General features: G+C 43.8%; 1 protein-coding gene across 1 annotated transcript in view; it reads right to left on the bottom strand.

The window, feature by feature from the left end:
• Nucleotides 1–14,184, bottom strand: part of SNTG2 (syntrophin gamma 2) — a 368,413-nt gene extending 354,229 nt beyond the window's left edge. Inside the window, exon 1 of the mRNA XM_009183595.4 lies at nucleotides 14,009–14,184. Within this exon, the coding sequence (XP_009181859.2) occupies nucleotides 14,009–14,074 (66 nt within the window). The 5' untranslated portion in view covers nucleotides 14,075–14,184. The remainder of the gene's footprint in view (nucleotides 1–14,008) is intronic.
• Nucleotides 14,185–22,863: the final 8,679 nt, after the last annotated feature.

Raw genomic sequence — 22,863 nt, 5'->3', positions numbered from 1 at the left:
CTTTTTCTTTCTTTTTTTTTTTTTTAATTTTGAGACAGACTCTCACTCTGTTGCCCAAGCTGGATTGCAGTGGCACAATCTCAGTTCACTGCAACCTCCATCTCCTGGGTTCCAGCAATTCTCCTGCCTCTCCTGAGTAACCGCGATTACAGGTGCCTGTCACTATGCCTGGCTAATTTTTGTATTTTTAGTAGAGGTAGGGTTTCACCATGTTGGCCAGGCTGGTCTCAATCTCCTGACCTCAGGTTATCCATCTGCTTTGGCCTCCCAAAGTGCTGGGATTATAAGCGTGAGTCACCGTGCCTGGCACAAAAAGACACTTTCTAATTCATATTGACAGGCCAGGATTATACCAAGACCCTGATGCCAAAACAGGCAAAGGCACAACATGAACAGAAACAAACCAATATCCAACGTGAACGTAGAAGCAAATGTCCACAGATGAAATACAGCAAATTTAATCTAGTAATACATAAAAAGATGATACACTGTGACCAAAGAGGATTTATCTCTAGAATGTAAGGTTATTTCAAATTACAGAATCAATGTGTAATTTACCATAAAAACAGACTAAAAATAAAACACTATTACCACAATAGATGAGAAACAAGTTTCGCCATATTCAACATCTACTCCCAATAAAAATCTCATTAAACTAAGAGAAGGGAACTTCATCAAACCAAAAAAGGCATCTCTAAAGCACATACAGTGACATTTTACTTAATGATGAACGCTGAATGTTTTCCCTTTAAAATAGGAAATAAGGCAAGGTGTCCATTCTTCCCATTTCTACTAAATAGCATATTTGTGGTTTTACCCATTACAATGTGTCAACAGAAAAAAAGAAAAAGAGTACAAGTTGCTAAAAGTGAAGTAAGAGAAACACACACACAGTCTGTACTCTCGTCCCTGTTATGCCTGAACAGGGTGCACATTTTCTCATATATATTTTTGACTAGTGACAATTCTTTCTGTTTTAAGGTAAATTTATATTCTTTGTCCATTTTCCTTTTGGACTTTTTAAGTTTCTCATTTCAGAAGCTTTTTAACATTAAAAATACAGCCATTCAACTATTATTTGTTTTGGAAATAATTTTCTATTTCATTGTTTTGCATTCATTTTACAACTTATCTACATTTTGTTTTGTCCTACATGATTTTGAAAAAATTCCTTATAGTCAGAATTATTGTTCTCTTATGAATTATGCATTATAAAAGCCTTTACAAATCTCAAAAATCTTACAGATAAAGATGAAAGGAACATATTCCTTAAAGAATTCTCACCATCAGAGTTCAAATGAACACAGTGAGAAATCATCCAAAACACAATAAGCAATTTCCCCCAAGGTTAAAAAAGACAAAAGTAACAAATTGCAGAATGAGGCAAAGATTGCAGATATTTAAATTTTTAAGTAAAAAAAAAAAAGTAAAATAAGTACTCTTAATAAATATAAATACCCAGAAGAAGTTATTGTAAGTGTAACAACAAACATTTTTAAAATATCAAAACTGTTTTGATGACCCTGAAGTAACTGAAGACCCCACACAGAATGCACAGAGAAGGGAGGTGGGACAAAGTGGTTCTGGTCCAGGCCCCACAAGAGCAGATGCCAGGGCAGGCCTCGCTGCGCAGCAGGTTCCACGAGGAATCCTGGGCATGCATGGGGGCGAGAGAAACAGCAAGGCCATGGTAGGGAGGGGTCCGACACTCACAGGACGGAAGAAGCAGGGACTAAGTGGGAGCAGCCGGGAGGAGCTGGGCCCAGCTCTTTAGCCAATTTTTACCGGGCAGCTAGTATGTGCCAGGCACTATTTCAGCCCATCAAAAACTATGGAAAAGAAAAAATCAAGGCTCAAATTTTAGTGAAGTTAAAAACTGGCATATTAAATATATTTCTATTGTTAAAGGTGTAAATATTAGGAGTTGGTCCCAAGGCATACCGTATTTCAATAATAACATTATTATTTCGTGTACACGTATACCAAATATAGATGGTAACCCTGGTCACCTCATTTACTATGTAAAGGTGTGCAAAGCATGAAAACGGACTTCCTAATACTTTTCCCAGAGGAACTAATGTTTAGAGAATTGTATATCATATAAAGAGTTAACTTTTTTGAGCATGCTGCCTTTCTTATCTGTTTGAAGCACATTTTTCTATTTAATGCAATTTTGAATTTTTTGGGTCATTCCATTTCAATTTTTACATAGCATATTTTCATTTTCAAAAGTGCTTATTTTGTGATGTGGCTGGAAAAATAGGTTTTAAATTCATTATGTTAATGTTAATGTTAATCATTTTCAAATAATGAAATATTTTTTTTAAAAAAAGTTCAAACCATAGTCTGATGATTAATGAAGGATAAATTAAGAAAAACTGCAGTTAGTTTTTGAATAGTATCACACAAAGCAGGCACTCAAACCAGCTTTAGAATACAGGAGCAGCATGAGAAATAATGTTACCACACCAAAAATCATCCATATTCACCTTTTTTGGTTTGAACTATTTGCAGTACCTCCAAATCCCCCATTAGCGGAAGAATCTGTGAACCTGGGATTAGCACAACATTTTGTCTTGCTGAATGGGCACACTCATTCTCTGATTGAAGGGATGACACTTATCTTTTGTTTTAACGAACTGTTTGTTTTGTTTCATTTTTTCGATTTATGTGCCTCTCCTCAGTCAAATTAGAAGCCAGGACACAGCTCACCACATCTCCTTTGCAAAGGTATTTGTAATTTTCTTTATTTGGTTTCATTACTTAACATCACGAGGTTGAATAAAGCATATTTGATTTATTATTTTTTCTATTTAATTCAAAGACACAGTGAAAACTCAGCATAACCTACTTATTCAAAGACAGGCATAATCAAGAAATATGTTGATTCTATTTGTACCATGGATAAATTTCTTACTTCATCTAATTATTTTTCTGCATTGCAGAAGCTAGTATGGTTTCAAACAACGCAGCTACTCCAGTAGCTGGATACAGCCAAGGACACAAATGAAGAAGCTGAGAGTGATGTGGTTAAAGAGAAGACACAAGGCAGATCAGGGCCCAGAACCTTTACCACGAAACTCATGCTTTCTTGCATGGTAAGAAACTTGTCTTGGGGGCGGGCATGATGGCTCACGCCTAAAATCTCAGCCCTTTGGGAGGCCAAGGCAGGAGGGTCGCTTAAGACCAGGAGTTCAAGATCAGCCTGGGCAACATAGTGAGACCCCATCTGTACAAAAAGTTAAAACGTTAGCCAGGGGTAGTGGCATGTGCCTGTGGTTCCAGCTACTCGGGAGGCTGGGCAGGGGCATTGCTTGAGCTGGGCTGTTTGGGGAGCTTAAGGCTGCAGTGAGCTACGATCATGCCACTGCACTCCAGCCAAAAAACTAAAACTAAAATAAGAAATGTATCTTAAGTTACCAGTATTTTCACATTTCACTGAAGAACCAAGGAATCTAGGTTGAATGGTACAACTCCATCCTTCTCAATGGAAATTGTAAAGTGTGATTTTTCCATCTGCTCACCTGGGAAGAAGTACTGCTGTTCTAAAAAGTAAATTACCCTCAGCAGCTTCACATGGAAGCAGCTTCACATGGAAGTGTGTGTTTTCTATAAACCCAGCCTGGCTAAAAGCGCTTCCTTTCTCTGAGCAAGCTCCGCTGCCATGATCGGTTCAGCACAGGGCCAAACAGGTTGTCACGCTCTTAGACCCACTCACTGGGAACGTACTCACATGTCAGAATAGGGGGAAAATGAACTCAAAATGACATGAGAGATCTCAGGAAATGAAACGACAGACACAACATACGCCTAAAAATTAAGAAAAAGAACAAAATGCTCAATTAAAAGACATTGCAGAAAACCCAATAATTGAGAAATTCGACTGGCTAATCCTACCACTCTGAGAAAGAAAATGAAAATGTAACATTTCCTGGGCACACAGTGGTGTGTTAACTCCCAGCGCGGTACTAACGCAGACGCTACGTGATAGAAAAGTTCACAGACGTGGTCATCTCCACAGGTGCGGTGGCTCAAGCCTGTAATCCTAGCACTTTGGGAGCCTGGCCAACATGATGAAACCCCAGCTCTACTAAAAATACAAAAAAAAAAAAAAGCCGGAAATCGCTTGAACCCCAGAGGCAGAGGTTGCAGTGAGCCAATATCATGCCACTGCACTCCAGCCTGGGCCACAGAGCAAGACACCACCTCAAAAATAAAAAATAAAATAAAATCTAATAGTACTTTCAAACCAACAGCCTCCCAGGGGTGACAGTTTAACATATAAAACAAAATAAAGTTGGCTTTATTTACCATGATCATTTCTCATTTACTAGAAACTCTGGCAATATCAGTGAGATAAAGTTTTATATCAACAGAAAATGGTGATAAAATCAGAAATCATAAATTATTGTGATCAGCACTATCTACAGTAGCTGGCAGCATTCGTGGGAGCTGCCCGTCTAGGCGGGAACTGACGGGAACAGACAAACCAGGGGCTGTGCCCTGGAGTGGCAGGGAGCAGGCGGGCAGGTGAGCGGTTCCAGGACCATGAGCAGGCAGTACGAGCAGCCCCCTTCAGAACCAACAGCTGTGCCCGGGAACCCTCAGAGCTCTCCATGCTCCCAGCTCCTCCATGAGGCCAGAGTCCTCTGTCTGCATCCAGCTGAACCCTGAGTTCCAGGGCTCACCTGGGAGACAACAGGAATCCAATCTCACCAACGAGAAAATAAGGCACACATGACCCTACCCTGAAAAGCCCCGTGCACTGAAGCATTCCCAAGAAAGGAGAGCAGGCAGCCTGAGCTCTCGGGAGAACTGCGGGGCCCAGAAGCCCAGCATTCCCCGCTGTGGGACTCTACCAGGGGACAGGCCTAGCTATCAGCTGGGATTCCCAAGCAATGCTGTCACCCTAGTCACAGACGCCTGAGCCAGCGGAGCAAGGACGGGTGCTGCTTTCCAGACAGAAGAGCAAAGGAACAAAGGAGCGTGTCATTAACAGAGGCTCCTCCTGTGGGAACACCTGCCCAAGGCCTCTCCACTGATACAGAAGAACCTTAAGCAGGGAGTTGACAGTAATTCATGGATATTTCTTAGCAAATTATGAAAATTATCATTTTATAATGAGAATTCTAAAAAGCAGGATAGAAAATTCTATCTTGAGGATGAGTTTGATTTACAGAATAAACACCAGAAAAAGCCAGAAGGAGATCCATGAGCTGCTAGTCAGGTATAGACCAGGTCACAGGAACATTCCTTCCTTGTACTTTTCCATCTCATATGCACTTTCAGTATAGATACCATGCCACTATTCATACAAACATCAAAGGAATAAATGAAATATATTTACTCCAAAGAAGGTGACAGATTCGAATCGTATCCCTGAAGGTTCCCTCTAGCTGCACAGCGGCACCCGAAACGCAAACTCCAGCCCCGGGTCAGCAAGGCAGGGCCTGCAGGATGCAATTCTGTGACCCTGGCCTGCTCCGTTCACTTTCTCCATTCGGCCCGAGGCCAGTAAAGCAAAAGCCGCCCTGAGACTTTGCACAGCCCACTGTGGTAACACCACACCCCAGGCAGCGCCCTGCACCAGGTGACCCTAGCGCAGCTGAACCCTGGACCTCCCTCCGACTCCAGGCCTGTCCGTGCGGACCCCTCCCCATCCCATTCTCCCTTCCTCCTGCCAACATGGAAATTACAAATCTAAAAGCATTCCAATTCCACCCTGATAAAAACAGAAGAATCTGTAGGTCACGATAAAATTTGATAAAGCTTTGGAAGAAAATAATTGCGATACATAAAGCTCATAGCATTTTCATAGATCTGTGCTGCTCCTCTCAATTCAATAAGGAAGAGTTACATAGGAGAATGTTTACATCCCATCACTTACAAAGCTCGTAATTCACATATGCAGCTGTTTCCTAGTGGGTTTGTATCTTGTTCTGATAGGAAAGCTTTCAGTTTACCTCCTTTTTTTCAGCTACTAGCTTTTCCTCTTTATTTGATTACTAAATTTACAGTATTATTCAACATAGAAATTAATTTTTTAATATAACTAAATCTTATATGAGGGTTATACATTACAAAGTATATTATGATGTGTTCTATTTCATTTTTGTTGCTACAAAGAACAAATTTTTTTATATACAGAGAAAGAGTGGTCTTATCTGTGTGTGTCATTATCCTTTATTATATTTTGTCATTAGCAGTTTCAGAGTTTGGTTCTAATTTCTTAACTCTTAGCCAAACATCATTGTTTTAGATACTGTACTATCCCAAAATTTCGACTGTCATAAGGCATGTTTGATACTACAACTCCTAACATCAAAATATTAAAACACGTAAGAAAGAGTACATTTTACTGCACTACATCTAGAAAGCTAAAATAGAAAATAATTTGGAAGTCCACGATTTTTTTCATATCTCTCTGGATTTCAAATGAACCACTTTTAAAAAAATACGATTTATTTAGATTATAATGTATTTTAGTTACAAATTCATGTTCTCAATACCTTTCAAATTCTTAACACCAGTTTAGATAATGGTGACATCAGAGGTTTCTCTGTTTTCCTTTTTAAAGCAGTTACAGTATAGGTAATTGACAAAGCTTCTGCTAGTTCAGCTTCAATAAATTTAATGTCATATCTTTGCAGATTTTTTATGAAAAATCTATCTTGAAGCACCAAATCTGGAGAATATCATCACATAGATCTGCACGATCTCAACATCGTTCTACTGCTGTGTGTGGGGAGGGGCTGCATCAGCCGTTGCCATCTACTCGACTTATGAACCTGTTCCCATTTTGTACTACAACCTCAAGTACAATAAAACAGTTGTATGTTCCTCCTGATTCTGATTTCCTAATTCCTGTTATCTTTTTGTCTCACAAGAAATGACCACTTAAAGGAAATGCATTTGGGGCCATTTCTCAGCCTTTGCACGTGGGATAGAGACGTCTCTCTCACAATCAGACCCTCAGGGGCTGCAGCCACCATGGGGACCACCCCTCACCTGCCTTGTCTATGGTCTTCTGTGTAAGTGGGGAGCATCAGCAGTACCCCAGGGGTGTTAAAGGAATGAAGCCCTCCAAAGAGCTCTTAGTACCTAGTAGAGGTTAGCAATTAGGTAAGTACTTCTAGGGGTTCTAGGCTCAAATTCCCTATATTTCTAAGAAGATATTCCCTAAAAGCTGTATTATTTACCTAAAAAGACCGATTAGCTTCCCACGGCTGCTATGACAACATTTCCTCAAACTTAGTGGCTTAAAACAATGCACATTTATCTTCTCACAGTTCTGGAAGCCAGAAGTCCAGGATCAAATTCCTCCAGAGGCCCCAGGGAGCCTCCTTCCTGCCTCCTCTGGCTCTGGTGGCTGCAGGTGCCCCTGGCCTGTGAATGCGTCTCTCCCGTCTCAGTCTCAGTACCAGCCTCGCCTTCCGTGTGCCGGTCTCCAAACTCCATCTCCTCTCGCTTATAAGGACACGTGGACTTGTATTTAGGGGTCACTCAAATAATGTAAGGATCCTTCACCTAAGATCCTTAACTTAAAGACACATGTTGCACGACCTCATCTATAGAAGAGAGAACACGTTTTAGCTGCCCTGTGCTATTTCGTGGCTGCTTGTCTAGAATTTGCCTCTCAGGTAGTCAGGGCCCCACTGGCCTGGTCCGAGAGGTGTTCTACTCTATTTTTATCTTTAGCTTCCAGCTCAGTGTGTGGCAATTAATAGGTGCTCAATCATTCTTCTCTAAATTCTGGGTGCCTGTGTCTGCACGAACGTAAGGTGCATCATCATAAAGCACTTCTCCAAACAGCACTTAATCGTCGCCAAACCCCCATCTTTCGAAAGGAGGCCTGAGACGCAGAACTACTTCCCACCACCGTTCCCCATCCCTCGCTCCCCCTCAAGCACGGAGGTTGTAAAATCTCTAGTGTTTCCGAGGAAGTAATACAAAGGCTGGACTTTCTCTACCTTGCTACAGACCATGATCCTTTTAGGAATAAAACCAGACTTGGATTTCTTTCAAGACCATATGACCTATGCTAACTACGACCAAGTCAGCACACGTTTCTAAAAACACTGCATCTACCTCATCGTGTCTAAAAACACAGCATCTAACTCATCGGGTTCTGGATGTCCCCAGGTTTAAGGTATAAGAAGTAATTTCATATTCCTCAGTACATAATGAAAACTTAATAATGTAAAAAGGCAAACTGATAGAGCCATTTGGTAAAATATAATTCTCTGCAGAGAAATCATCAAGGATAATCTTGAGCAGGATACAGCTGAGAAACAGAATAAATTATATTTACCATTAAACTTATGCTGATGTGAAAAATTAAAATCAAAACATAGCTATTCTAAAAATACGAAAGCACAATTTTACTTAAATCCAAATAAACTGATCATAAATACAAAATAAATTCTCAGTTCAAAAACCAGAAACGGAACTTTCTCTCTTGTTCATAGAAACACATACATCTAATTCAGATATATAGTTATTGGCTCAACTGACTCACGGGTTGGCACCACGCAGCGGGGCAGAACCGAGTTCCCCAGGCTGTCCTTCCGAAAGCAGCCCCTTCCACGGGCTCACAGCAGCATGGGACCCGGGTCCCACTTCCCTTCTAGACGCCCAACCAAGATGGGCCCATTCACAGCCACGGGTGGACTGGGGCCCTGGGGGAGCGGGTCCTCTGCAGGAACAGGCGTAGGTTGGGGGGCAGGTGCTGCGCCAGGTGAGATGCAGCCTCCAGGAGAGGCAGCTGAGCAAAGGCCCGAGACAGGCAGCGCTCCACACGCCCAACCGAGGTGTGCAAGGCCCCAAGGGAGGAAGGATGCGCCCGCGGGGCCTGAGGTTATGCTCCAGCCTGGGAAGGACAGAACGCAACCCTGTTCCGGCCTGAGCTGCAGAGAGTTTTGGAAAGGAGCATGCAGAATGCCCGGCAGGGGCAGGGTAGGGTCAGGGCAGGGGCATGGGTAGGTGCAGGGCAGGGGTAGGGGTAGGGCAAGAGCAGGGGTAGGGGCGGGGGGTGGTGGGTGCAGGGCATGGACAGCGTAGGGGCAGGTCAGAGTGGCACAGGTCAGGGGCAGGAGTAGGGGTGGGCGCAGGGGTAGGGGCAGGGGCTGGCATAGTCACAAGGGCAGGGGGTGGGGCCAGGGCAGATGCAGGGGTAGGCGCAGGGAAGGCTCTGAGGCAGGGCTGGGGACAGTGGCAGATGCGGGGCCCTTGGCCTCCCGGGCACCAGATTCTAAAAGGAGGGTAGCTGGGACCCCAGACTACCGGAGGCCTCCCCGTTCGGAGTGAGAGGACTTGCTGCCAAATCCAGAATAAGTGATGATTTTGCTCAGAGTAACTGGCAGCTGTATCCCACTTCACAAACGCACAAACGCAGATTATTTTCTAAACACCAGCTCAACCAACAGAAATGTTCTCCCATGGAATCTGAGTGTGTCCCCGTGGCTGTGCCCTTACCTATAATAATTATTAACTACACAATAAGACATCTGCAACTATAAGCATTCTTTACAGAAGTGGAATGTAATTCTTGCACAGGAGTTTAAACTATTTTGATGAAGGTAGGAGTAATCACAGCGATTTCCTGGTCAGTCCATACCTAAAGGCCACTCCACTGGCTGGATACAAGAAGACAGTTTGCCTTCTGGAGCTGGGATCCAAATAAAAACAAGAGGAAAAGTAAATTTATAAAATGGAGGCTAAAAAGCACATGATATTGAGGACGCTTGATTCTAATGTCCTATGTGATTGTTTTTATAATAACACAATTCGGTGCTGTCATCAAATGATGTTCACCCAAATGTCGAGTGAATGCTGGTGCCTCCCAAAGTTGACACTCAGAATCTTGACAGTGGAGGGGCACCTTTTTCATTAACAGTAATGCGGGTTGTTGCAAAATAACAGGCCACGCAGTGATCTAGGTTTCAATTCAAGAGAAGTGAATGACATACGGTTTCTTTACAAAGGGTAACAGATAAAACAGATTTAAAACTCACCAGTTTAGGAGTTAGCAGCCTCTGAAGTTTAATACTTTATGCACTAAAAATATAACTTTACATTTTATAAATGTTTAGAACACTATCCCCTAAATAAGAAGCATATTCACTTTCTTAAATCCAAAGTCTTTGCTAACTTAAAATGTAGTTAGTTTATAATAATAAGATGTAAAAATGTAGACTCCTTAAAAAGCAAACTATTTTACCATGTAATTCTAATTGCAAAATCACATCCTCATATTCACAGCACTGTTAATAGTATTTATTAAAATGTGCAAGGGGGGAAAACAGGAAGGTTCAGGCTGATGGGATGAAGAAGCAACACGGTCCCTGGAAGGCAGCCAGAAATGGGTGAGCTTTTGGGGGGCCTTCTTGTTTAGAGGGGCAGAGGATGAAGAGCCAGAGGCTGGGGTCAGTCCTCAGGTGAGGGATTATGCCCACATAGTGGAGCTTAGCATTTAATACAGAAATAGAAAAGATAACCTCGGCTTCCTGAGTTTTACATCGAGCTTTAGTATGGACTGGGGAAAAGTGACATCTAGTGTTAGCTGAAAATAATCCAAAGTCAACTATTCAAAACTACAATCATGACAACATGCAGTAACCAGTTGGACAACAGTAACAAGTACACACCAGTTCAAGGTACATTTTCCATGAAATCCTGAGTGCATTTTTCCTCCAAAAGCATGTTTTTAACCTTCCTTGTTGTGTCTCACTCAACAAAAATACCTCTAGATCTAATTAAAGAGCAAGTTTCTGAGGGATTTGGAATCAGATGCAGTGACCTTCAGAACCCAAGCACATAGTCCACAGGTGAGAAGCCAGAGCCAGAGAGGATGGCAATTCCCGAGGTGGGGGTTATCTGAGCTCCCCGGAACCCTGATCTCCCTCCTTCCCTCTCCATTTCCACAAGCACCTGCCTGTGCCTGACCCTTGCCCAGCACTGCAGGAGCTAGGGGTGTGCAGCAGAACCTGAGAGCAGCTCCTCTTTGGGGTCCCTCGTGCGCCTGTTGTCACATGCTACATGAGCTAACAGGAAAGCCAGAAAATCACACTGCTAAGTAAGTCTATCCTGAATGTACCCATTTAGTAAATAGAGGGCCTGTGGTGCAAACACATCCTCTCTCACTGAGAACTGCAATGCCAGCCCCTCCGCCAACTCGCTCAGAGCCTCATGGGGTATCTTGGGAAGGAGATCTAAATTAAAACTGAAGCTTAAATGCCTTGTCTACAGTCATCAGCCATAAAGATATCCAGAGACAAGAAGTTGCTGCTCTACATACACCATTCAGAAAACAAGGCAATTTTAACATCCCATACTGGGGAGAGGGGGAGGCACACTTTTCTTAATTGAACCTCGTTCAAATATTTATTGGGGAACATGTGTCCATGTCTCCTGGTAAAATCAGGTAATTGCCTGCTTTATAATGCGTGAGTTTTGCTTATGATGTCATAGACATCAACAGAAATTCTACAATTGAAATTAAAGATGAGTCAGCAAGGATGAGACACATAACCCAAAGCATAGAAGGAATGGGTAACCTTCTTAGGAGGTCAGAGGCTTCATTCATCTCATGCAGCAATTCCTATCTGTAAACAGATGATTAAGTGGTGCCCTCAGCAAATGCACTTTTAAAATGACCTAATGTGCTCTCCCCTTTCAGTGGGCAAGCTCATCGTATAAACGGGCACGTTCCTAGCTCATGTCAAGGATTCTTCCCGTGCCCCAGACAGAAGTAGTGCTGTCATTTAAAAGCAGCAAATGTGCTGTAAACATCAACCAATAGTAGTCTTTGAAGCTACAAGCAAGACACACTTAGCACATTGTACTGAGGGTTGTCTGTCCGTGGGATTTTATCACCGACAGACAAAATCCAGGTATGGTCAGAGACAGAGCTCCATGAACTGACTTAACTTAGAAAAAGACATCGGGAACAGGCACGAGAAAGGGGACACAAGACAGTTCTGCTACTGAACAGGAGACCTTCAAACGTGGCCAAATTCCATGATTCAGACAAGGAGTCATGATAAAGAATGTGCACAGTTTCGACTCCAGATAGAAAAAAATATGACTAGAAAGGTAAGATTTAGAAAAGACTTTCATCTTTTTCCAGTTAAAAGCACCAAGTTCTCTTCACTGAAATGATGAAATAATTACACAAGTTGAATAATATTATGCAGTTATGGTAAGAAAATAATTCTGCACAGTTGTCTCTGCCATTAAGCAAGGATGACATTGTATGCTAAGAACATTCAAGACAAACCTGCCAACACCGATACTTAACAGATTCGTTTTAAATAAATAAGAATCTGAGCTAACATGACCATGTCTAATGTCTAAGGTAGGCTAAGGTGTCTAAGGTAGGCTCAGCACCTACCTAATTACTTATGACTGCAAAGTTAGGAGTCGTGGTCTTAAAACGCTCCATCTTATTGTAATAATTGGCTTCCAACGCTGAAAAAAAAGTTTCTTTCAACACAATTCAGATAGGCTGTTTCAAATAATCAAGGTCCTTATTACAAAGAAAGCACCAATCACATCTTGTAGCAAACAGGTGAGCAGAGGCCACCCTTGACTGGAAAACATCAAATTCAGCACCTTAATTAACACTGAGCACAAATGAGAACATTTACTAGAATACGCGCAGTTGCTGTATTTATTGATGTTATTGCCAATAACTCATCAAGTGGGTCAATTATGAAGTATGATGAATCCACTTCAAAGCTTCTGCTATAATTACAATGATTAAAAACAAGACTTGCTGCAAGAATGTCTCGAGAAAAACGCACAATTCCTAACCACGGGAGGACATCATTTTAAAGCCGAAGGCAGTGACCAGAGGGAAAGCTGTGATTCCAGAGCGCCTGCAGTTTTTACTGCAGTTTATTTCCAGGTAATCCCCACGTATTTTCTCGGGTTTGATTACCATGGGCAACAGTAGGATGGCTATTCATGTTACAAAGTACGTCAAGAAATAAACACCCACATTTTACACGAAATTTAATTTTCATATTTTGTAGTAAAAGCCCAGAAAGGTACGACTTGAATGAAGATGCATCTATCTCCATAATTTTTTTTAACATCACACAGTAGCTACAACCACTGTCCTAGTTTAGAATCGTTATTATGACAATAGGAATGTGTAGCAGCCCTCAGCCTGTGGCCTTCTGAACCGTCTCTCAGCTGTCCTATTCCTGGTGGCTCCGGGGACTGGGAGCTCCTGGGGAAGGAATCCTAAAGGAGTGGTTGTCAACGCATTTTCATGAACAGCCGAGCTCCCAGGCAGCTTCCTAGGGCTGGGGTGGCCACGTGCTCCCTTAAACTGTTTTCACAACTTGGGGCTGTGCTGTGGGTGGCAACTTGAAGGTTTCCAAGAACTTTTCGTTTTTCTTTGAACTAATACTTGTTTTCTGTCAATCAATAGTTTAGTTATTTAAAAGAAAGAAGGTGGAGAGGGAGTTATTTAGGGTAAGAACTAGAATAGACTTCAAAAAAGAAAACCGTATTACCCAGTTGGCGTCCCAGCGGCTCCCCGAATGGCCAAGAGCCCCCAGCACCTGCCGAGGCCGCGCCACGCACCTGGCCAGGCTCACTCCAGCCAGCTCAGACCCGGCCTGGGCGCCAGAAGGCTGCAGGGGGGACGCCCCGGTCCGCACCGCCGCCTGGGCCCAAAGGAGCCGCTCCTGGGAAGGAATGTGGGGCCGATGTCAAATTCCAAATTCTGGAAAGCGTTACCTCCCACGCAGTTTAGGGAAGTCCATGCACCCCAAAACCAAGCCTTGCAAGACACTCGAAGAGCAAAGCCTGCAAGTTTCCAGTAAGACACTGCGCTGGAGGGAGCAGAGCGGCCAGGGGGCTCCGGCGTCCACCCTCCGACCAGCCGCCCGCGGAGACAGGGAAGGGGTCGCGGGGAACGAGGTGGGCGTGGAGGGAGACGGGCGCGAAGGAGAAGGAAGCGGGCCGGGGTGCAGGGGCGCAGAGGGGCCGCACTCACCCGCGCAGGCACCAGCAGGCAGCCCGGACGTCCGCGGGGGGCGGGCGGGGGTCCCTCGGTGCTCATCGCTACCCCTGCGGCTGGGTCCGCGCTCCGGGCCGGCCGAGCTCAACGCCAGGACCCCGCCCTGGAGCCAGGAGCCTGGCGTCCGCGCCCCTCGGCCGGCTCCGGCTCCAGCTCAGGCTACACCGGGGCGCGGAGCTGGGGAACCCGAGCTCCGCCCGCCGCCCGCGAGCGCCGCCCACGCAGACCCGCCCCGGGTGAAGGAGGGGCCGGGCGCGCACCCGCGGGGAGGGCGGCGAGCGCGGATCCGCGGGAGTCGGGAAATGGGCGCTCCCACGGGGCGGGAAACCGGCGCGCGACTCCGGGGAAAGTGCCAGGATGGGGGGACAGGGGCGCTCCCGCGGGGGTGGAGGGGGCAGCATCGCGGGGCCGGCGGGGCAGGGGCCGGCGCACGAGGCTGGAGGCGGGGAGCGCGCGCTTCTACCCGGGCTGGGTCGCCGAGGTCCGCGGCGCGCGGCGGCGGTGGGTGGGTGGGTGGGTGGGAGGGGGGCACCTCCGCTCCTTTGGGGCGCAGACGGGCGCGCTGTGGACCGGCTTGACGACCCCTCCCCGCCGCCCCACCTCCCTGGCCAAAGGTTCTCAGCTTCTCATCAGGGGCGTTTCCAGTCCACAGCCTCGAGGCCCATGGGTCCTCCCGGGCCCTCTGAAGCCCCCACACCTGTGCCCGCCGGCCGCATCCTCAGACCTTTCCCCACGGCGTCTCCCCAGCCCTTGGAGAAACAGCGCAGGGCCCGAGGATGTCCTGACCCAGAGAGAAGATACAGAAGCCCCAACTTCCCCCAACCCCGCTCCCCTCCTCCTCCTCCCACCCTCCCTTCCCGCCCCCAAAGCTCGGGCCCCCCATCCCGCCTCCGGTCCGCGGAGTCTCCCGGACCCTGCGAGGACCCGGCGCTCGGCGGTGCCTTCCTGGGGCGCATGGGGCTGGGGCTGGAGCGGGGAGACCGGGTGGGGAGGGGACCCCAGATCTCAGGCGCCCGCGGAGGCGGCGGTTCCCGCTGTTCATTCAGGTTTGTGCCAAAAGGAGCCTCACAGATGCGGTATTGGGTTTGGTAGACTCAAACCGTCCCGTTTTAATGTAAAGGAAAGTAAGTTTAGGATCGATTCCAGTGCGGCGGGGGAGTGAGGGGGCATACAAGGCTTCCCACTTTTTAAAAAATGTGGATATTTTCCTCCCTTTCCAAATCCTCCGGCCCAGGCACGAGCGCGCGTCCCCGAGGCCGGGATGCCGATTTCATTCCCGCTCCACGGCGAGGAAAAGCAGCGAAATCGGAGGTCTTCAGAGGTTAACCCTATCTAGGAACAGAATGTGACGCACTGTAAACAAATAAATATTGAAAAATCGATGTTAAACACTTTACTTTTTCTGACTCCGACTTGCCTGACCGCTGAGCTGACCTGGGTTTCGAACACAGACGCCTTCCCCATTTCTCCGTTCTCTGTGTTCCTGTTGAGCCAGCACTTCTTAGCACTCGGTTTACCAGAGGACGAGCTCTTGAATCGCAGAAATCAGGTCTTTCTATACCTGGCTCAGTGCCTCTTACAAAGTATGCTTCTTGGGTGAATTGGTAAGAAATATGGTACTACTTTTTATTTGTAGAAAAAACCTAGAATAAGAAAGGAAAAGCACAAGAGATTATTGTTTGCCTTCAAGTTGCATTTTTAAAAGAGCGTGCATATAATCTCTGAGAAATTAAATGTCTCCAAATACACAAAGATATTGTCTCATTAACTCGAAAAGGGACATTTATTCCAGGACCTGAAGAAGGAAAAACAGCATGTTGCATGCATGAATGTTGACTTTGAGAGACAAGTGTTTGTTAAAATTTTATCATTAATGAATAAACACATATATTTTTGTTTTCAGACCAAAGGTAATTGTTAATTCATTTATAAAATAATGTAGTTTTGGCTGACAATCCCTGGAATCCTTTCTATAATAAAATGTTGTGATTCCAGGACATCTTAGGCGCTCCGGGGCTACTTTTGAAAGGCTGATTAATGCAAGTTTTAACTGCATATCTGCTTTTATGCATCTGTGTCAGGACTGCACATGAGAGTTATTTTGCTTTATTTTAAATACTAGGGTTCTACTGCAATAACAATAACAATAAAAAGTAAAACACTGACTATCCTGAAACTCGGCGAGGGAATGTCCCCCATGAGGTTACCAAAATTCAACTTTCTGGTTTTTGTGATGAGTATAGCTTTGATTCTGAGATGTGTCTAAAATGAGTTGCAGTTAGTGTCTCTTTATTAACTTTTAACTTTGAAATAATTCTGAATTTACAGAAACTTTGTAAATGTAGTACAAAAAACTACAGTAACCCCTCATCCTCAGGGATATGTTCCAAGACCCCCAATGGCTGCCTGTTACCGTGGATAGTACTGTGTGTATATATATGTGTATATATAATATGTATATACATAATATATGTATATGTTATATACGTAGATATATAGGTATATATGTATATATTATATATGTATATTATATGTGCATATGTGTGCATATATGTATATAGTATATATGTATATATTGTATATATTATATATTATATGCATATATAACATATATAATATATACCATATATAGTATTTATTATATAGTGTATATATTATATACACATAATATATAATATATACTATACATGTAATATATCATATACACATATATGTATATATTATATATTTATATATTATGTTTATTCCTGTGCATACATACTGGTAATACAGTTCAATTTATAAATTAGGCACAGTAAGATTAAAGCAATAAATAAGTAGAACAATTATAACAATACACTGTGAGAAGAGCTATGTGAATGCCTAATCTCTCTAAAATACCTTACACTGCACTGTACTCACCCTTTTTTGGATGATGTGAAATGATAGGATGCCTCCTGCGGGCTGAGAGAAAGTGAGGTGCGTGGCGCAGGCATTGTGATGGCATTAGGATGCTACCGAATGTCCAAAGAGCTCAAAAGGAGATCATCTGCTCCCTGTGATCCTGGATCATCCAACCAGGATGATATTGATGTTTGGGGATCGTGGATAGTTGAAAATTTTTCCAAAATCTTGGGAAAGAACAGTGTAATTAGGAGGTGTCTCTCATTTTAACTCATGAGAGGAGAGACCCTCTCATGTTGTTTTATATTGTTTTATACGCAGAAAAGGAAAGAGAAGTGAAACTAAAGGCAGGTAGCCCGGCACCTAGGAACCAGACCCCAAACCAGGCCTGGGCCTGCCTGACCTAAGCTTGGTAGTTAAAATTTGACCCCTGACCTAGCAACTGATGTTATCTGTAGATTCCGGGCATTGTATGGAAGGACACTGTGAAACCTCCCCTTCCGTTCTGTTTCACTCTGACCACTGGTGCTCGCAGCCCCTGTCAGGTACCCCCTGCTTGCTCAATCAATCACGACCCTCTCACGCAGAACCCCCTAGAGTTGTGAGCCCTTAAAAGGGACAGAAGTTGAGCACCTGAAGAGCTCGGATTTTAAGACGCTAGCCTGTGGATGCTCCCTGCTGATTAAAGCCACTCCCTTCACTACCTCAGTGTCTGAGGGGTTTTGTCCCCTACCTTCCTTGGTTCCCTGACTGGGAAGTGAGGTGATTAACAAACGGTGGAGGCAGCTCCTTAGGCGGCTTTAGACTGCCCTGTGGAACATCCCTGCGAGGGACTCTAACCAGCCAGAGTGACACGGATCCTGAGAGCGCTCCCGGGTAGGCATTTGCTCCAGTGGGACGCCTCGCCAGAGCAGCGTGTGGCAGGCCCCCTTGGAGGATCAACGCAGTGGCTGAACTTCAGGAAGGAACTGGCACTTGGAGTCTGGACATCTAAAACTTGGTAAGACTAGTCTTTGGAACTTGCCCACTCCATTTGAGTGGAATCGTGGCCTGATCACCCACGGTGTGCCTTTATCAGCACTTTGGTTTTGGTTTTGACTTGGTTTGAATTGCTTGACGGGATTGGTCTTGGGTATTTACCTACTCCATTTGAGTGGAAGTGTGGCCTGATCACCCACAGCGTGCCTTTATCGGCACTTTGGTTTTGGTTTTGACTTTGACTTTGACTTGGTTTGAATTGCTTGACAGGATTGGTCTTGGGTATTTGCCTACTCCATTTGAGTGGAAGTGTGGCCTGATCACCCATGACGTGCCTGTACTGGCACTTTGGTTTTTGTTTTTGACTTGGCTTGGATTTCTTGATACTTTGGTTTTGGTTTTGACCTGGCTTGGATTTCTTGATTCTCTTATTTTGATATTGATTCTGGTTTGGCATAAACTGTAAACGTGTGTGTGTGTGCCCTTTTCACCCGTTCTTTGTTTTGTGGTGTGCATGTGGTGTGAGTGTGGTGTTTTGTCTCGAGGAGACATGGGTCAGGCACAAAGTAAGCCCACACCACTAGGAACTATGTTGAAAATTTTCAAGAAAGGATTTAAGGGAGATTACGGTGTTACTATGACACCAGGAAAACTTAGAACTTTGTGTGAAATAGACTGGCCAGCATTAGAGGTGGGTTGGCCATCAGAAGGAAGCCTAGACAGGTCCCTTGTTTCAAAGGCATGGCCCAAGGTATCCTGTAAGCCAGGGTACCCAGACCAGTTCCCGTACAACAGCTGGTTTTAGACCTCCTTCCCCACAACAGTAGTTAAGAGAACAGCAGCATAAGTGGCTGGCAGAGGCGAGGAAAGACCAGCAGCGAGAAAGAGAGGAAAGAGACAGAGAGAAAAAGAGGCGAAGAGAGAGAGGAAAAGACAGAGAGGAAGAGGCAAAGAGACAAAGGAGGAGTCAAGAAAAGAGAGAGAGAGAAAGAGAGAGGCAAAAAGAGAGTAAGAGACAGAGGCAAAAGAAAAGTCAGAGAGAGAGACAGAAAGTCAAAGAGAAAAAGAAAAAAAGAAAGAGAGAAATATTCAAGTAGTTAAGAATAAAACAGTATACCCTATTCCTTTAAAAGCCAAGGTAAATTTAAAACCTGTAATTGATAATTAAAGGTATTCTCAGTAACCCTGTAACACTCTAATACCACTTTGTTGTCAGTGTAAACAAGGGCGTATCCTGAAAGCACTGAGGCCTTCCTATCAAAAATCCTTAACCCAGTAACCCGCAAATGGCCCAGATGCATTCAATCTGTAGTGGTAGCTGCTTTGCTAACAGAAAAAAGGGAAAAAAAAGGCGGGGGGGGGGGGGGGGGTGTGCGCGGGGAGGCAGAATGTATGTAAAAAGAGTGTTATATGCTAAATTCTTGTCCTGAAATAAATTAAGTGGTTGTTTAAAGAAAGAAATGTTTGTAATAAGTCAGAAAGTTGAGACATGTCAAAGAATTGTCTGCAAAATTCGTGAAAGAAAAAATGTTATAAAAAAATTTATGCACAAAATGTTGTATAGTTTAAAAGTAATAAGGCCTCCTGAGTACTACTGAAGAAACAGTTTATGTGTAAGGTGTGTATGGAAAGTAAAATATACCTTTGGTAAAAGGCTTATGAGGAGGCATAAGAATGTGGATTTTTACCTACATTAAAAGGTTAAAAAAATTATTGTTTTGAAAGCTTAAGCAAGTTTTAAAGCGTTAATTATAGAGAAAATTCTGTGTGTAAACATATTAGCTAAAGTTAAAAAGGTATCATCCAGTTTTTCTATGAACTGGACATTGAAGTAAAAATGCAAGTTTTTTCTTAAAGCACCAACCTGCTCTTTAACAAAAATTATAAAAGGTTAAAAAGAGTGTATAAAATCTTACCTTATGGTCAAATATTAAAAATTAGATAAATAGGTCTACAAGGTTTTATTAAAATTAACATTAATAACACACTAATATAAAGGTAAAATTTATCTTCTCTAGTATAAAAATCATACAAAAAGCATTGTTAAATGTAAAATGGTATTTGGCTGTCTTTGGTTTAAAAACCAATAAAAACAGGTGCTAAAAAAACATTCATTTTACTAGAAGATCATAAAAGTTAAAAACTTAAAACAAATTTTGGCAATTAAGACAGCATACCAAGATGCAAATGCCTGGTTGGAATGGATCAAATATTCTATCTGCACGTTAAACAAAAGCAATTGTTATGCTTGTGCACATGGCAGGCCAGAGGCCCTGACTGTCCCCCTTCCACTAAGGTGGTCCTCCAGTCGACCAGGCGTGGGCTGCATGGTAGCTCTTTTCCAGGATTCTACAGGCTGGAGTAACAAGTCTCGCCGAGCTCTCTCTCTGCTATATCCCGAAGTCCAGCACCCTGTGGGTCAGCCCCGGAGAGTCATCCAGCCTCCGTCTCCCAACACTAAGTTCACTTTGTGTCTCTCACAACAGGGAAGACATTTAGCATTCCTTGGAGACCTGAAGGAATGCGATGAACTTGAGCATTTTCAAGAGCCTATCTATCAGTCAGCCCTTGTTCATCCCCGAGCGGATGTGTGGTGGACCTTACCAGTCACTCTGCCGAATAACTGGAGTGGCACTTGTACTTTAGTCCAGTTGACTATCCCTTTCACCCTGGCGTTTCATCAACCAGAAGGAGGAAAAATAAGACATCGTAAAGCGAGAGAAGCCCCTTATAGGTCTTTCGACTCTCACGTCCATTTAGAAGCAATTGGAGTCCTGCAAGGAATACCGGATCAATTGAAAGCTTGAAATCAAATAGCTACAGGATTTAAGTCAGTATTTTAGTAAGTGACAGTTAATAAAAATGTAAATTAGATAAACTACATCTATTACAACCAACAGCAACAAGCTTTTCATGAGTTAAAGAAAAATTCAGGTCGGCCCCAGCCCTGGGACTACCTGACCTGACAAAACTCTTTACACTCTATGTGTCAAAAAGAAAAAAAAAAATGGCAGTTGAAGTTTTAACCCAGATTGTAGGGCCCTGGCCAAGGCCAGTGGCCTATCTCTCAAAACAACTAGACAGGGTTTCCAAAGGCTGGCCCCCACGTCTAAGGGCCCTGGCAGCAACGGCCCTGTTAGCACAAGAAGCAGATAAGCTAACTCTTGGGCAAAACCTAAACATAAAGTCCCCCCATGCTGTGGTGACTTTAATAAATACCAAAGGACATCATTAGCTAATGAATGCTAGACTAACTAGATACCAAAGCTTGCTCTGTGAAAATCCCCACATAACCACTGAAGTTTACAACACCCTAAACCCCGCCACCTTACTCCTGGTATCAGAGAGCCCAGTTAAACATAACTGTGTAGAGGTATTGGACTCAGTTTATTCTCCAAGACCTCCGAGACCATCCTTAAACATCAGTAGACTGGGAGCTGTACGTGGATGGGAGCGGCTTCACCAACCCTTGCAAAGTGACTCTGAAGAAGACGACAAGCCCTGCTCCACTGGTCCACGCACGGCCGAAGCATGAGGAAACTCATCGTGGGACTCATTTTCCTTAAAATTTGGATTGTACAATGAGGGCTTCAACTGACCTTCCTCAGACTGAGGACTGTTCCCAGTATATACATCAAGTCACTGAGGTAGGACAAAAGATTGCTGTTATTTTATGGTTATTATACACGTACTGGGACTCTAAAAGAAACTTGTTTGTATAATGCTATTCTATCCAAGGTATGTAGCCCAGTCTCTAAATGTTATATTTGTGGAAAAACTGTAATAGATCAATGGCCATAAGAAGCCCAAGAATTAGTGCCTACAGACCCAGTTCCTGATGAATTCCCAGCCCTAAAGAATCACCCTGATCATTTCTAGGTTCCAAAAGTCTCAATTATTGGACAATATTGCACAGCTAGAAAAAGGAAAGAATTCACTCATTCTGTAGGATGACTTAGTTGCCTAAGACAAAAACCGTATAATAGTACCACAAAAACAGTTACATTGTGGAGTTCAAACCACACAGATAAAAATCCATTCAGTCAATTTCCAAAGTTGCAGACTGTTTAAGCCCACCCAGAATCCCACCGGGACTGGACGGCCCCCGCTGGACTATACTGGATATGTGGACATAGAGCCTATGCTAAGCTGCCTGACCAGTGGGCAGGTAGTTGTGTTATTGGCACTATTAAACCATCTTTCTTCCTACTGCCCATAAAAACAGGCGAACTCCTGGGCTTCCCTGTCTATGCTTCCTGCAGAAAGAATAGCTATAAAAAAAAATTGAAAAATAATGAATAGCCCCCTAAGAGAATCATACAATATTATAGGCCTGCTACTTAGGCACAAGACAGCTCATGGGGATACCAGACCCCTATTTACATGCTCAAACCAAATCATACGGTTGCAAGCTGTTTTAGAAATCATCACTAATAAAATCGGTCAAACCTTGACTGTTCTAGTCTGCCAAGAAACTTAGGTGAGGAATGCTATCTATCAAAATAGACTGGCCCTCGACTACTTGCTAACAGCTGAAGGAAGGGTTTGTAGAAAATTTAACCTTACTAATTGTTGTCTACACAGAGATGATCGGGGCAAGTAGTTGGAGACATAAAGATGTAGCAAAACTGGCACGTGTGCCTATGCAAGTGTGGCATGGGTTTGATCCTAAGGCCATGTTTAGAAATTGGTTCCCAGCACTAGGAAGATTTAAAACTCTTATAAGTTGTAATGTAATAGGAACCTGCTTACTGCTCCCTTGTTTGCTACCTGTACTCCTTCAAATGATAAAAAGCCTCATTGCTTCCTTAGTTCACCAGAATGCTTCAGCACCAGTGTACTGTATGTATCACTATCAACCTATTGCACAAGAAGACATAAATAGTGAAAATAAGAGTGAGAACTCCCACTAATAAAAAGTGAGAGTCTCAAAGCGGGGGGGAAATGAGAAGAGAGAGAAGAGAGAGACC

The sequence above is a fragment of the Papio anubis genome, chromosome 14 (genome assembly GCF_008728515.1).
Source record: "Papio anubis isolate 15944 chromosome 14, Panubis1.0, whole genome shotgun sequence".
Taxonomy (NCBI): Eukaryota; Metazoa; Chordata; class Mammalia; order Primates; family Cercopithecidae; genus Papio; species Papio anubis.
Note: the sequence above shows the minus strand (reverse complement) of the source record. Positions and strands in the feature narration are given on the sequence as shown.